At 36.8% G+C, this 14,652-nt stretch overlaps 1 protein-coding gene across 2 annotated transcripts in view; it reads right to left on the bottom strand.

The window, feature by feature from the left end:
- USP33 (ubiquitin specific peptidase 33) overlaps nt 1-5,312 on the bottom strand; it is a 45,413-nt gene extending 40,101 nt beyond the window's left edge. For both annotated transcript variants that reach the window (XM_016151038.2, XM_016151037.2), the window contains exon 1: nt 5,132-5,312. In XM_016151038.2, coding sequence (XP_016006524.2) covers nt 5,132-5,170 — 39 coding nt within the window. In that variant the 5' untranslated portion in view covers nt 5,171-5,312. The remainder of the gene's footprint in view (nt 1-5,131) is intronic.
- Nucleotides 5,313-14,652: the final 9,340 nt, after the last annotated feature.

Here is a 14,652-nt window from a genome sequence, read left to right on the forward strand (position 1 = left end):
AATAACAGAGGAGCAGATATTCAAATTTTAATATTGGAAGAGCTCAGGAACCTGTTGTTAATATTTGTTACACATCAGCATATAGTTGGTAACCTAATGAGAACCTTTTAATACTGAGAAACTTCCTGCATTCCGCTGTCCAGTCTATTCCCAAAAGTAATCTATTTATAGAGTCAGATCCACACAAGTGAGAAAAAAAATTGCCAGGAGTAATTGTAGCTAATTTAATAGCGATACAATTCTGAAAGAGGTCTGTACTTACAAGTATTCAACATTTTTTTTAACAAAAATCTTGATAAAAACACAGTATGCAGGCTAATGAAATTCATTATAAAATCATAAAAAATAAGTTTTTAAAGAAAAAATAAACTAGAAAAATGAGCTAAAATTAACAAGGATGGATGTAATAGTCTACATTGGGATTCAAAAAATCTACTGTCTAAAGTGAGGCCAAAAAAAGTGTTTCGGGTATTGACAGTCTAGATACTAGGAGACATATATAACAACTGTGCAATTCTTAGTCAATTTTTCAACAGAATACATTTCAGAATAAAAAAAATAGCCAGTCTTACTATACTTATAAACTAAGTAGATTATCTGAAATATTTTATTTACAGAATAAGCTACAGAATAAGAATGTCTTCGATAAAAGGCCTTAAAATAATTTGAAAGCTATATAGGACGACAACATTGTGGCCAAAAGCACAGTTTCTAGAGCAAGGCTACTTGGGTTCAAATTCAAGCTCCACTATGTGCTCAGTTTGTGACTAGGTCTAAGTTACTTCTCTGAGTCTCAATTCTCTCATCTATAAAACTGAGATAATTACAAATATCTACCTCATGGAGTTTTGGGGGGATTATATATAATATGTAAATGCTAACTATTAAGAGGAATAATTGAAAGTATGGCTTAGACAGCAAAAGGCAAAAATTAGAGTACTTGACACACGTGTTCCAATTATTTGGACATAATAATCAAAGACAGATCCTTTCTTTTTTACGTAACTTTTTTGAAAAAGTTAAAAATAGCAAATTCAATCAATGGTGAAGATTTTCAACAAGAGCTATACAAAAATAGAAGGTCGAACCTTGGAAAGTAAGATGTTCCCCATCACTCTAACACACAGAGACTGGATGACCAACAGCCACAGGCGGTGTTTCAAAGGAAAGCATTTTGCACTAAAAAGTCAATTTTAAGATTCTTTGATTACAAAAAAAAAAAAAAAATTGATTTGTCTATCAGTAATTTTAACCGCTACTGTTCCACCACAACTACTAATATGCCTAGTCCAAGTATACCATTTTAAATATTAGGCTTTAGAATTACTTTAATTGCAAAAATCCCAGCACTACAATAAGCTTATGGCTAATTTTTCCATATTTACCATAGAAAACTGCTACCACCCCCCCCCCAATAGCAAGCCAAAATTGACAAATAGAAGTAAGTATCAGTGGAAAAGGGCACAATAACAAGAAGGAAAGTTAATTTCATTTTTAAATCAATCCATAATACAAATTCATGAGAAATTTTAACCTATGAAATCTACTGATGAGCCCTTAACTAACTGTTTCTTGTTCTTTAAACAAATATTCTGGTAAACACAAACTCCTTTAAACCTTCACACAGATCTCACAGTTCTTTAAATCCTCCCCTAATCATTCTTAATTTCCATTCAAACCATAACACCTAAAAAAAATATAGTGGTAATTTTCTAATTTCCCTCTCCCTAGAAACATGTATCCTTGACAATGAACAATATAATTAATAAGAATGCCTTACTAAATCTATTAAGAGAACTATATACTCTCCTGATTTCTCTATTGGCAATCTATCTGTTCTAGAATCTATTCTTAACACTGCCAAGATAAATGATCCAAAATAATAACTCCAATCTGGCAACCTCACTCTAAATGAACTCCTTTGAGATTTGTGAACATTAATTAGCATTTCCAATAAAGAAAAAAAGTTCAATAATGACAAAGTAGTCAACTGTAGCCTTTCCTAGTTGAAATAATTGTGACAAACACTTAAGAGAAGAAAGGGAGAAAAAAGAAATTGAGAGGGAGGAAGAGAGAGGGAGAACAAGAGTATATTAATATGGCAGAGTTGTAATAGAGGCTCAAACCAACTGATGGTAATATTCACCCTAAATCACTTTTGAGTAAGATGAAGGAGTGATTAAATAATAGTACATCAGCATTACTGGAAAAGTCTTTAAACTTACGCAGACCATGTAGAAACATGGAAAAACAAATGCAACCACCATATTCAAATGAGAGCCACTCTAAGAATTTTTGTAAATTTTTTTTTGTTTACTAGAATACTGGTGATTATTTAAAAATAAAAATTTATTCATCTAAATAATGCTTCTACTAAAAATATTAGAAATTCCTGCTTTGGGATTTTATAAATCATTAAAAACTATAGAAAATGGTCTTACTTCACCATTATTACATACCATATTTTAGGACTGTGCTAGACCATGGAAATAAAGAGACTAATTTAACAAAGGCTTACAATCCAGTATGAGCCAAACACTATAAATTTAGTGGAGGTGACAGCACTGTTCAAATCTCCACCTTACTATCTTCCTCTTGAGACTGATCATCAACACTCAACTTTATCAACTCTTCAACACCATGCAGTTCATTCTGCACTCATGTGGATCATACATCTCTTCTGATCAAACACTTTCAGTTAAGTCTTTCAACATTTGCCTTTTTCATTTCCTATTACTAACTTATACAAACTATAACATTATCAAAGTATTCTAGTGATTCTTTCTCAGATGTAACTTTCCAGGAACCTAACCGGTTCGTTTTAGAAATGTCCTACAATATTTGCCTCCTAAAAACTTTTCATAGCTCATTCAATTCAAATGCCATCTCTAGGAAGACCCAATCACAAATAATGTCTCCCTCCTCCAAATTCCTGATTTATAGTACTTAGAAGGCATTGACTGTAGTTGTGTTTTAAAAAATAAAAAATAAAAATAAAAACCTCCCCTACTTGACTGCTAGCTTGACTATAAGTTCTTTGAGAGCAGAAACTGTGTTTTCATTCTTTTTATTTTCCAAAAGGCTGGTAGACTTACAGGGATATATACCTCTTTAGCCTTCTAAAGTAACTTTTTAAAGGGACATTTATTTTGATATATGCATTGTTTCTTAAATATTAGTTCTCTTAATACATACACTATATTGTACAAAATTCATACTCCTTTTTATAGACAATTAAATCACTGTACACATCTTGGACTCTTTAGAACGATCCCATTTATCAAAATGCTCATGCAAGCACATGCAGACTTAAAAAAAGTTTAAAAACACTTTTAAAAAGCTGTTACTCTGTACTTTCTTTTTCAGAAATGACTATATTTCATATTCCACACCAAAAATCTTTTGCCGTTTACATACTTCATTTTCTTGTAGAGTCCACAGTCTGACATATGTTATAGTTCACAGTGCTCCAATATCTATCTGAATTCCAATTTATATCGAAGGTTACTTCAGCAAGACTATTTCACGCTTTAAGAAATTCTGATCCTTTACACAATCTCAAAATGCTTCTGTCATGGGAAAAGACTTTACTTATGGCATTCCTAACTCAGAGGATTGGCATGAAGATCAAGTAAGACTCAATGTGAAAGGTCAATAAAAATTCTAACAGCAATAAATAAATGTAAGAATTATCTCCTTAACTCAAAATTTCAAATATTTAAAAGAAACTATTTACTACGATCTAATACCATTAATTTTCACATGTTATTTACTTATTGGTAGGTTATAAAGAGTTCACTAAAGACAAAAAAGTGAAAGTTGGCTATAAAGCAGATCAAAACTAAGAAGCAATCTTATATAGACCTCTTGCATATGGCAGGAAGTCAAATATTTTATCCCTGGAATATTTTTTTGTACTGTCCTTTTTTTTTAATGCTACAAAAGTAAATGACATAATACAAAGACCCTGGCATAGTGTAACTTACAATTTTTCTTAAAATTAGCATTGTCTTTCAATAAGATTCCTACTTTTCCCTTTATATTAATAGTATGAATTCACTAACAATATTTGTAACGTTCAGGCTCACCAACAATATTTGTTTGTACAGGTTCAAAGTCAATAGCCTATTATCTGATTTGGTCAGAACTTTGCAGATAATACAACTGTCTCAACCAGAAATGTACCTAGGACGACCTTATTATTTTTTGAAACAGGTTTTTCTTAAAAGAAAATAATAATTAAAAAGTTCTATAATTCTATATATTTATTAAGCAAGAAGTCTAGAGATCTTTGCAGTAAAATTCATCCTCAGTTTAAAGCCTATTCTCCTACCAGAATTTTCCCTTCTGGCCCAATTTTCCAGCCTAATGCTGATTATATGGGCATGTAAACCCTAAACATAGTTAAGTGGAATGCAAAGTACCCAGAAGAATGTCATCCAACAGCTCAATTTGCATCCTGTAAATATTCAAATCTAGAGCGTTTTGTATTTGGTAAATATGTAAGAGTGAAGGTTTGGGACACAACACTGAAAATTTAACCCAAACAAAAGCTGCAGATGGACAGACCATAAAAGATAACGTCTGAAACAGTATGAGATCAAACACTGGTCGAAGAAAAATTCCAGGGACGATGACGCCTAGGTTTTCCTGTTCATAACAAAAACTAACGGGGCCTTGGGGTGGCACGAATGGGTACCAGCACCCCAAATACGCCGCAAAGCGAAACCAGGACCCAGGAGCCAGCAAGCTGCGGGATTTTCAGTCTGCGCCCACCGTGACGGGCCGGAAAGCAGGAACGGGGAGACCTCCAGAAAAGGGGTGAAGCCCCTCTCGGAGACTCGCTTCACCACCCTTGTCTTCCGCTTCCCAAAGGAGCGGCCCCTGGGGACCTTTATCTACAATTGACTCGCGACCTCCGCCGACCCCTGCCGAGGCGGCTACGAAATCATCCTTGCAATGCTGAGCACTGAGGCCTTCTCGCCCGCGCGCCCACTCCCATCCCATACTAGAAAGAGGCCGACGCAGCGGCTGCAGCCACCAGCGCGCGGGAGCAAGAACCAAGACCAGCTCCGAGCGGCAGGCGAGACGCCCTTCGGCCCCGCGCCCCTCCCAGCAGCGACGCGCTCACCTCCACGGCCTTCCCCACGGGCCCCGCCAGCGCGGCCATCAGTGGCTTGCGGCCGCACCTCCACAAGCTCGTCTTTTCCTTCCCGGGCCTCGGAGAGGGGCGGAGTCGCGTCTGGACGGCCGGAAAACGGCTCAGCACCGCAGCCTGCGGGGTCCCCGCCTCCCGCACCCGCCACTTCCCGCAGCAGCTGCGGCTCCTTCCGGTGTTTCCGCGGCCGCCCCAGGCGTCTCGGGCGTCGCGGGAGGGCGGGGAGGGGTGGGGCTGTGAGGTGAGCCCGCCCCGCCGCTGGGGCGTGGCCGCGGCGTCCCGGCCCAGGTAAGGAGACCCTGGCCTGCCCTCACCTCCAAATTTGTTGGTGGTACAGGGACCGCGTACCTGCAGAGCACTTTCAGGCTTTGGGCACTTTTCCTTTTTACACGTGTTCTCCTCTTTTACTGTCACACTGCGACGATTGGCAGGTCTTGACGCGATGCATTACAGAATCTGCATTACCTGTAGCCACTGAAGAGCCTCAGGTTACTGACCTTGTACAGAGAAATATTAGACAACTCAATTCAACACTGTTTTCCCTCCTCTCTTTCTTCTCCCAACTTCTTAGGACCTAGATACTCTGAAAGTAATTGTATTTCCTTTTCCACATCTGTAAAGTAGAAGTTCATCTCTCGTATTTCCCCCTAGGCCAAAACCAAGAAGATCAAATCAAATATTTAGTGAAACCTTAGTATCTGCTTGGTGCCTAGAGAATTGGAAGAGACCTGCCTTCTAATTTATGTAACTGTTAAAATTCATTCAAATGACTGATATGCAAAAAGTAAAAACAGTTAAATTAATAAAAATCATTGTTAAAATTGTCAGTGTCAACCTGTTTGATTACCTCTTTTTATTCTCCAAAATGGGAGTATGTAGCCAAAAGTTATGCAAGAGGCTCACTCTCCATTAGAAACAAGTAGGTTCCTTTGTTTAACAAAAACATGTATTGACTGGTACTTTTAAGCCTCCTGTATTTGATAAATATTTTGATAACCAATTTCTTATCCATAAAGGTGATTAAAAAAAAAAAAGAAAAGAAACAAGTAGAAAATACAGGAGCTTCTATTTCTAATTTATGGTAAGAATGGAAGAAATGAACCTTTGCCAACATTCCATGTAGGGATTGACACCAAGACCTCAGTTTGCACCACAAATGGTTACCTAACCTAGGTTGACTGAGCAAAAATGGAAGTTTCACAATTAGGAGGGTGCACCACTCCTCTCTTTATTTTCAGCATATTTCAAAATATTGCAGTTTTCATGTTACAGGATGTCAGACAATGTGGTTAATTTTTATTTTAAAAATCAAATATCTAAATGTTTTAAATGTTTATACTCCTCTGTAAAAGAGATGAGAGAATGATCGTGAGTATCATTTGCTCTCTGATGTCCTATGGCAAAGTACTATCTGACTTAAAGGAGAGTTTTATAGGTTTATTTGAAAAAAAAAAAGTCAAGTGTTTTAAATTTTCTGACCTTTGCTGTGTCAACAAGTGGCTCTCAGCAATAAGCTAACTACAAACTTTTTAATGTATAAATTTAACCTATGTCTTCGAAGTAAAAGTGATGTTTTAAAAATGAGTGAGACAGTAAGAAAGAATCCTGTGCAGTGAAGAGAGCATTTTGAAAATGAGGGTTTGATTCTGTCTCCATTATTAAGTAATTTTGCTGCCAAAAATTATGTGTCACCTATAAAAACTCATTTTTGCATCAAAAGACCCTATTAAAAGATGAAAAGTCAAGTCAGCAATTTAGAGAAAATATAATGTGTATAATTGATAAAGAGCTTTTACATATATATATATATATATCAACAGATCGATAAGACAACCAATTAAATGGAAAAGCAACATCATTGCATCAGAAATTCCTGCACTGAATTGAAGACGTATCAGATGTGTTCTGTTATTGCGGTGTTCAAGAATTTAATCCAACCTCAAAGTCCTCCCACCAATCTGCTTGGTAATCAAAGTCTTTTGGGGCTTATCTTTTCTTCAGATATTCTAGAGCACAAAGAAGACAAATGATGTGACTGCTCAAGGCAGGTGTGGGTCATGCCTAGATGAAAGCAGGCAAGTGCCACTCAGGTGGACACCAACCAGGGCAAGTCCTTGCTGTGTGGACCAGTCTTCATGAACCAAATGCACTCTGACAATGTAGTATATAACCCACTTTTAACTTCCATGGATTTCCACCCTCCATCCCCACCCTGAGGCACTTGCATTTATCCTTTTATTCCTTAATCCAGAATCTGTAATTCCTTACTTTCCTTCAAATAATATCTGGATAGGCTATAAGGAAGATCGTTATCATTAGGAAATCAATCTATCAATTCCTCTATCAGAGGAGAGAGACTATACATTTCATGGTGTAGGTAGACAGCCAACAGAATCATACTGATGCTGAAATAGAACTCTACAGATGCTATTTGTATTGAATACAATGTGAATTGTTGGCCTGGGAATCGTTCGTGCATCTGGCCAGGTATTGAAGGCTCTCCTAACGCAGAGACAGGGGTGGGGATGGGGGTGGGGGATGAGAAGGAAGAAAAGAAGTAGGGATAAGATAAGGAGGACAATTGAATGGTCATATCAAAACAAATACCTTCTCATTTTTGCAGTTGAGTAATGGCAAGTAAAAAATAGCAATGCAAAAACATACAGTTTGATGTTCATGTACCTGAGACAGAATAAGCCTTAGCAAATGCTGTTCCCTTGATCAAATACCCCAAACTCCTATCCCTTATTCACCTAGTTAACTACTATCTAAATATTGTCTATTTAAAATAGCACTCTTCATCCCACTATTTCTCATTTTTGTTTCCTTTAGAAAATTTATTACAAATTTTAATTATTTTAAGATTTTTATGTGTACTTAATTTTTTGCCTGTGTCTTCTGAACTGTAAGCTCAGTAAGAGCAGTGAGTAATTATCTTATTTACAATATTCTCAAAGCCTACCATTGAAGAACTCTAGTATTTGTCGTTTCTCAACTAGGGGTGATGAATATTTGCCCCACATTGCCAGGGATATTAGGCAATATCCCTGAAGAAGACTGGAGGAAGAAAGATTTAATCACATTCCTTTGCATTAACATGTCAGGAGAGTCCAAAAAGTCTTCAGTGCCACTGTTGAGAAACCCTAATTTAAACTGAGGCTTTCTGGTTTTGGTTGTAAGTGACAGAAACCCAATTAAACTATTATTCCTAATTTGATGAACAAGCTGGATTTTGTAAGAGACAAGCAGAAAATGGTTTTATTCTTTCTTATTATCACCTCTGGGAATCTCCGAGGATCCCTCTCTCCTCCTAGGACAAAATCTTATATAAAGCCTTTCGCATTTCTCAAGAAATTAAAAAGTTCTCCAGTTGTTTTCTAATAATAAACAAGTAGCCTTTTTTCTCTGGTATTAAAAAATTCTGTCTAGTACAAATGTCAAAAATTCCAGACTCATACAGTTAAAAAATTCTTTGCCATTCTCTCCCTACAACTCTCGCCATTCTTACCCCTGGCCTTGTTCTACCTTCTCCCTAGCTTTTCAACCCTGGGGATCCCTCCAGGACTGTGAAAGGGATAAAAAGAATCTTTCTTGACTGGAACAGTTTTACCCTGATATCAGTGCCTCTAGGTATAGCTGCGGTCTGAACTGACCCTTTATCTCATGGACTGTCTTTGCTTATGTACTGGTGGGGAACCCTCACCCAGCATAGTCTTTATCCACTAGATGCCAGTAGCACCCCCTCCCAGTGGTGATAAACAAAAATGTCTCCATACGTTAGCAAATGTCACACCCTTACCCCTACCCCCACAGAGGCAAAATCACGCCTAGTTGAGAGTCACTGCTCTATCTTAGGCTAGTGCTTCTCATTTTTTAGATTATCAGATTAGATTGTTCAGAAAATGTTAATACACTGAGATTAACACACAAGAATGGTCACAATTAGAATTTTCCAGCAGGAATCACTATCTGGGCATGCCTGTAAGCCTGTCACTGAAGCACATCAGAAAGGTGGGGCATAGCAGTTGAGACACTCTTAGGCAAAAAAGGGGATTTATTGGTTCCTGGACTCCAGGGAAGGATAGCTAAAACCAGGGACTCAAACATTACCAGGACTCTCATGATTTCTTCATCACTTGTTCTTGAAGTTGCCATTTTACGGTGTTGTTCAAAAGAAGAGTTTCTAGTCTAAAAAAAAATCCCAATTACGGATTTATTGTCTGGATTAAGTGCCTTCTCAGTATCATTCAGTCAGAGGGTCAGAGTCATAAGAAGAACAGAGAAGCTCCATTGATGATTATGTGGATGGATGGAATGGAAGTTTTCAGGAAAGAAAATAGGTCAACCCAATATCATATTTTAAAAATAAATAAAAACTGATACCGGTTAAAAAGGCTGAGTAAAAATATTTCTGATAGGCCAGAGGAGGAAGGATTTTTTAGCAGATGGGACAACATAGGCAAAAGCACATCAGAGACAATATGCCAAATTTGGGACCTGATAAGGGATTCAAAGGAGAGATTAAGGACAGGGAGTTGGGGATAGACTAGACAGAGAAGGCAGATCATTAGTGATCTCGTCTGCTAAGTAAACTTTTCCCTCTAGACATCCAAGAAGAACTTTGAGAAAGGAAGCAACATGATTAGATTTATATATTTCTTGGATAACAATAACTGGCATAGATTAGGGGCAGACCATTGCAGAATCCAGACAAGGGAAGGTAAGGGCCTAGCGATGGAGATGACAATGAGAGCTACTTAGGAGATAAAATCAGTAGACTTTCCACTGCCTATATGGGGGATGGAAACTAGGAAGGTTTCTCTGTACAGATCCTCTTCATTCTTCCCTGGATTTTTTTTTTTAAATAGTTCCCTAGCATGTCTTACTGACCAGTCTCAGTTTACTCTAATCCAATGCCATGTTTTTGAACGGAACTCTTTCTAAAGCACAAATCCAATCTTGTAACTCTTCAATGACTGTTGCGCCAGAGTATTCGTTCTTTTTTCTCACCAAGGGCCTAGGATGAGACAAGCAAGTTGCCTAGCATGCAATATCTAAGGAATTTGCATTTGCCTGAACCAGAGAACATCTATTCAAATTGTGTGCCCTAGGCACCTGCTTGCTTCATCTAGTCCCTCATAGCCTTAATTTGACCTAAATTTACTCCTCCTACCTCATCTTTTGTTACACCCAATCAAACACCTTGTCCTTAAGCTTTCTAATCTACATCCCATTTTCCTGAAAGGCAAAACATTTGTGCCTTTCCTATATAGTGCTGCTTCCCCTAACCCTAGGTTTAAAATACCTTTTTGCCCTTTGCCCTTTCTCTTAAAAATGAATTTCACTCATCTTTCAAGTGTTATCACTTTGGAAAAGCTTTCTTCAACTCTTTCAGGCCATAAGGGCCCTTCTTTATATTCTCTGGCCTATTTTCTAGCGATATTATACTGCTGATTATAAATTATACATTGTAATGTCATTACAGTTGACCCTCGAAAGAGTTAGAGGTGCCCACATGCTCCGCACGATTGAAAATCTGTGCATACTTTTGATTCCCCAAAACCTTAACTATAGTCATTCTTCAGTATCTGAGAGAATAGAGGATCCACGGATGTTCAAGTCCCTTATATAAAATAGCATAGAACAAAGCATACAGGCAGCTCTCCACAACCCGGGATTCACAATACTGTTGGCTGAAAATAATTTCGGGATGCAAAACCTGTGCATGAAGAGGGCCAATGGTATTTTAAAAATACATGGATAGGTGTTGTTCAAGGGCTATCTTACACATTGCGATAATTTGTTCACTCTTCCATCTCCTGAACCAAACTATACTCAGGAATTTTTCTTACTCATCCCAGTATTTCCAGTATTCAGCATAGTACAAAACACAATGTAGGAAATAGATAAACCTGCTATTAAAAACGATGAATGAAGGTGAAAATATGAAAGAAATTTAAGATATATTTTCAAACTTGAGAGACAGTAATTTCCCTATACTTTTCAAAGTGTTCATTGCTTAAATATATAGACATTAGATGAGGGCAGCTCTTTACATTTTATTAAGTTTAGAAATAGCACATGATTTTCTATACTTCTGAAATGTTATGTCTAAATGTGCAAAATGTAACTCTCATTTCCATATGGTTTAATTTTATTGTTCTTTATGTTAACATAACTTTAGAATAAACTTATTTACCTAAGCTCTTACTAAAAAAAAACTTCTATTTACTATTTACATTATATTTTGATGTAAATACCTCCCAATAGAATGCATGCCTCTTATTGCAAAGTATTTCGACAATTACTGATGTGGTGTAGGGAAAGGATGCTTTAGATTATTCTCTGGCCTCAGATCTCTAGCTTTTACCATTTCCTAATCTCTGTAAGCCTCAGTTTTGATCCAAGAAATGGCAATAATAATTTGGGGGGGGGGGTAACAGCTTTATTAAGATATAACTCACACACTGTACTATTCATACATTTAAAGTATACAATTTAATAGTTTTTAGTATATTCACAGATTTTCACAACCAACATTAAAATCTAAGTTTAGAACATTCCCACAACCCAAAAAGAAGTCCTATACTCTTTAGCAGTCACCACCATTTCCCCTCAACAGTTTCTCCCTGAGGGAACGTCCAATCTACTTCCCATCTCTATAGATTTGCCCATTGTGGATATTTTGTATAAATAGAATCATACAATATATACTCTTTTATGACTGGCTTTTTAGCATGTTTTCAAGTGTCACCCATGTCATAGCATGTATTTGTACTTTGTTCCATTTTATGTCCAAATAAATTTCCATATGTGGATATACCACACTTTATTTATCAGTTCATCAGCTAAGGAACGTTTGGGTTGTTTTCACTTTTTGGCTATTATAAAGAACATTGCTATGCACATTCATGTACAAGTTTTTACATAGATGTATGTTCTCATTTCTCTTGGCTATTTGCTAGGAGTGGAACTGGAGTCATATGTTTAAAATTTTGAGGAACCGAACCTGTAATATTTGGATATATATAAAATAAATGTTTTAAATTAGCATCTAGAACCATACTCTGAATTCTAGATGCCTTGGTTGGTTTAGTCCTGTCAAACACTTTTGAGTGGGTGATGAGAACAAAGGTACAATAGCCAGTTAAACCCTATGGTGTTGTGTAGATTTGAAAGGAAGCCCTGAGTTATTTCTGGGGACTTTGCCAGGCTTTAGAAGTTAATGGAAAAGGTAATTGAATATACGAATTACCTGAAGGAATTTATCTACTTAGGTGATGTAATTGTTTTTAACTCCTCAAAGTGCTGGACTTGGGTCAGGCTTAATGTTGTTACTTGATAAGAACTATTTCTACCAATAATTCATGAAGTACATTGGGCACATATTGTCTCAGTTGGAGTGAGCAGTGAGTCTAAATATCCTAAATAAAATATCAAACATACACAATCAATGCAGTTAAACCTGACTTAGGTGCCTTCTGCATGCGGCCCACTGCTAAATGCTGGTTCTTTTCTTACAGAGTCTTTTTGTAGGTTCCTCAATGACTGCTCCTTTTGCTGAGGACCTCTCTCTGTTTCATTTTCTCACATGGGCGTGTCTGTGTGTGTGTAGCTAACCACTTAGATAATCTACTTAGCTTTACGTTTGAAAATATAACTTTTTAAGATAATTCAAGACTGACTACCTTCTGTGGCATTTATATGGCCCACAGAAAAACTTTTCTTTCAAAATTGCAAGTACAGGCTATTTCTGCTGCAACCATCTTTTTCTGCTCTGTCATCAAAAGCCTCTTTGGATAGTCTATTGCTTTTTGACATTTCTAGGTGACATAAACTACAGGGCACAGAGGTCAAAATATCTGAATTTTTTTAAGCTCCTTTGCTTGGCTTGAGGTTGGGGTAGGATGGGATAAGCATTCTCTTCTCCTCAAGGAGAGGGAAAATTAGTAGCATTCCAGAAAACTGTTTCCTAGGCATTTTCGTTCTCTTGTTTTCTGTGATAAATTCTTCCATTTCACTCCCTGGAAGTATAAGGACTGGGGAATGCTAAATGGGCTTTACATTCTTCTAGTATATCCCGTGTTGATGGTCCAGCATCCTTTTTTAGAAAGCTCAAGGCACTTGGCATCTGTTTTTCTCAACTTTGGAGCTTCTGCCAAAGGACATAGAAAAGTCACTTAAAATGCCATATAGCTTTAAAACATTTGTCAGAATTGTTCTAAGTTCTTAACCATTTTTTTGGTATCATGGACCCCACCGACATTCTGGTAGAGCCTACGGATCCCTTCTCAAAGTAATGTTTCTATGTGTATAAAACAAAATATATAGGATTACAAAGGAACCTAATTATATGGAAATAGAGTTTTATCTTCAGATTCTATGGAAATACAAGTAACCTGTTTAAAACTTACATAAGAATCTTAGTGCTTTACAATTATTATTACATTTATTTTCCCAACACCCTAATAAGGAAACTGGGGCATTATGAGGATAAGTACCTCACCTAAGTCCACATACTTAGTAAGTGGCAGAGAAAACTCTGGCAGTCTGATTCCACAGCATTGTTTTGATGCTATGCATATAGGATCCCCCCAAATTCATTAATAGTTGAGGTAGCGACTGACTTAGTTATTGGGACAGTAGTAACAACTCATATTACAATGTTAACTCCACTCCCTGGTTTGGTGATCATTACATGAGGGCTTTGATTTTCTCCAGGAGGGACAAAATTTCAGAATTAATCCAAGCTCCATTTTTCCCCCTAGGCCAGGATAGCAAAAGAGATCAAGTCTAAATATGAGACTGAGTCCATCTGCTGCTGCATCCATGTGGAATACCCTGTCCTATGGTTTAAACCACTATTTGTTCTATTTTCTTTTTCTCATAGCTAAAAGCATACTATCTGATATACCCAAAAATGACTAAGATTGAATATTCTGGCAAACCAGGAGAAGTGAGACTTGAAGCAAATTACGTTGATTTAAAAAATTAATAAAATATGGCATTTCTTATTCTCCTCTTAAAGAGTAAAATTCATACCCAATATGTAATGATATCCGTCTCATATGTTGATTGTGAGAATTAAAGGAGATAATGTTCTTAGGAAAGTTGCTTTAAATGGTAGTCATTATTACCACTCTTCCCATTAGGCTGAATATTTGGAAGTTGTGGGAAATGAGGAGGAGGCAGCAGAGAGGAGACAGAGGAATAAACAAAAATAGCCTTACAAATACCAGGCTCTTCAAGTGTTCAAAGCACCAGTTACTTTATAAATGTAAAATATTTCCACATAGAACTCAGTCTGTGCATTTTTAGTTACTATTCATCTAGTAACGTCACATTGGTATTGTCATTCTTCTTAGTTTCTATTTCGATTAAGTGAGAATTTTGAAAACTAAGAAAAAGAATTGTTCATTTTTGCTCTTTAGATAGGAATAGTAATATCTGCTTTCATGTTGTAACTATGTTTACAATTTTTTTTTGCTTTTCAC

This window comes from Rousettus aegyptiacus, unplaced genomic scaffold, assembly GCF_014176215.1.
Source record: "Rousettus aegyptiacus isolate mRouAeg1 unplaced genomic scaffold, mRouAeg1.p scaffold_m13_p_1, whole genome shotgun sequence".
Lineage (NCBI taxonomy): Eukaryota > Metazoa > Chordata > Mammalia > Chiroptera > Pteropodidae > Rousettus > Rousettus aegyptiacus.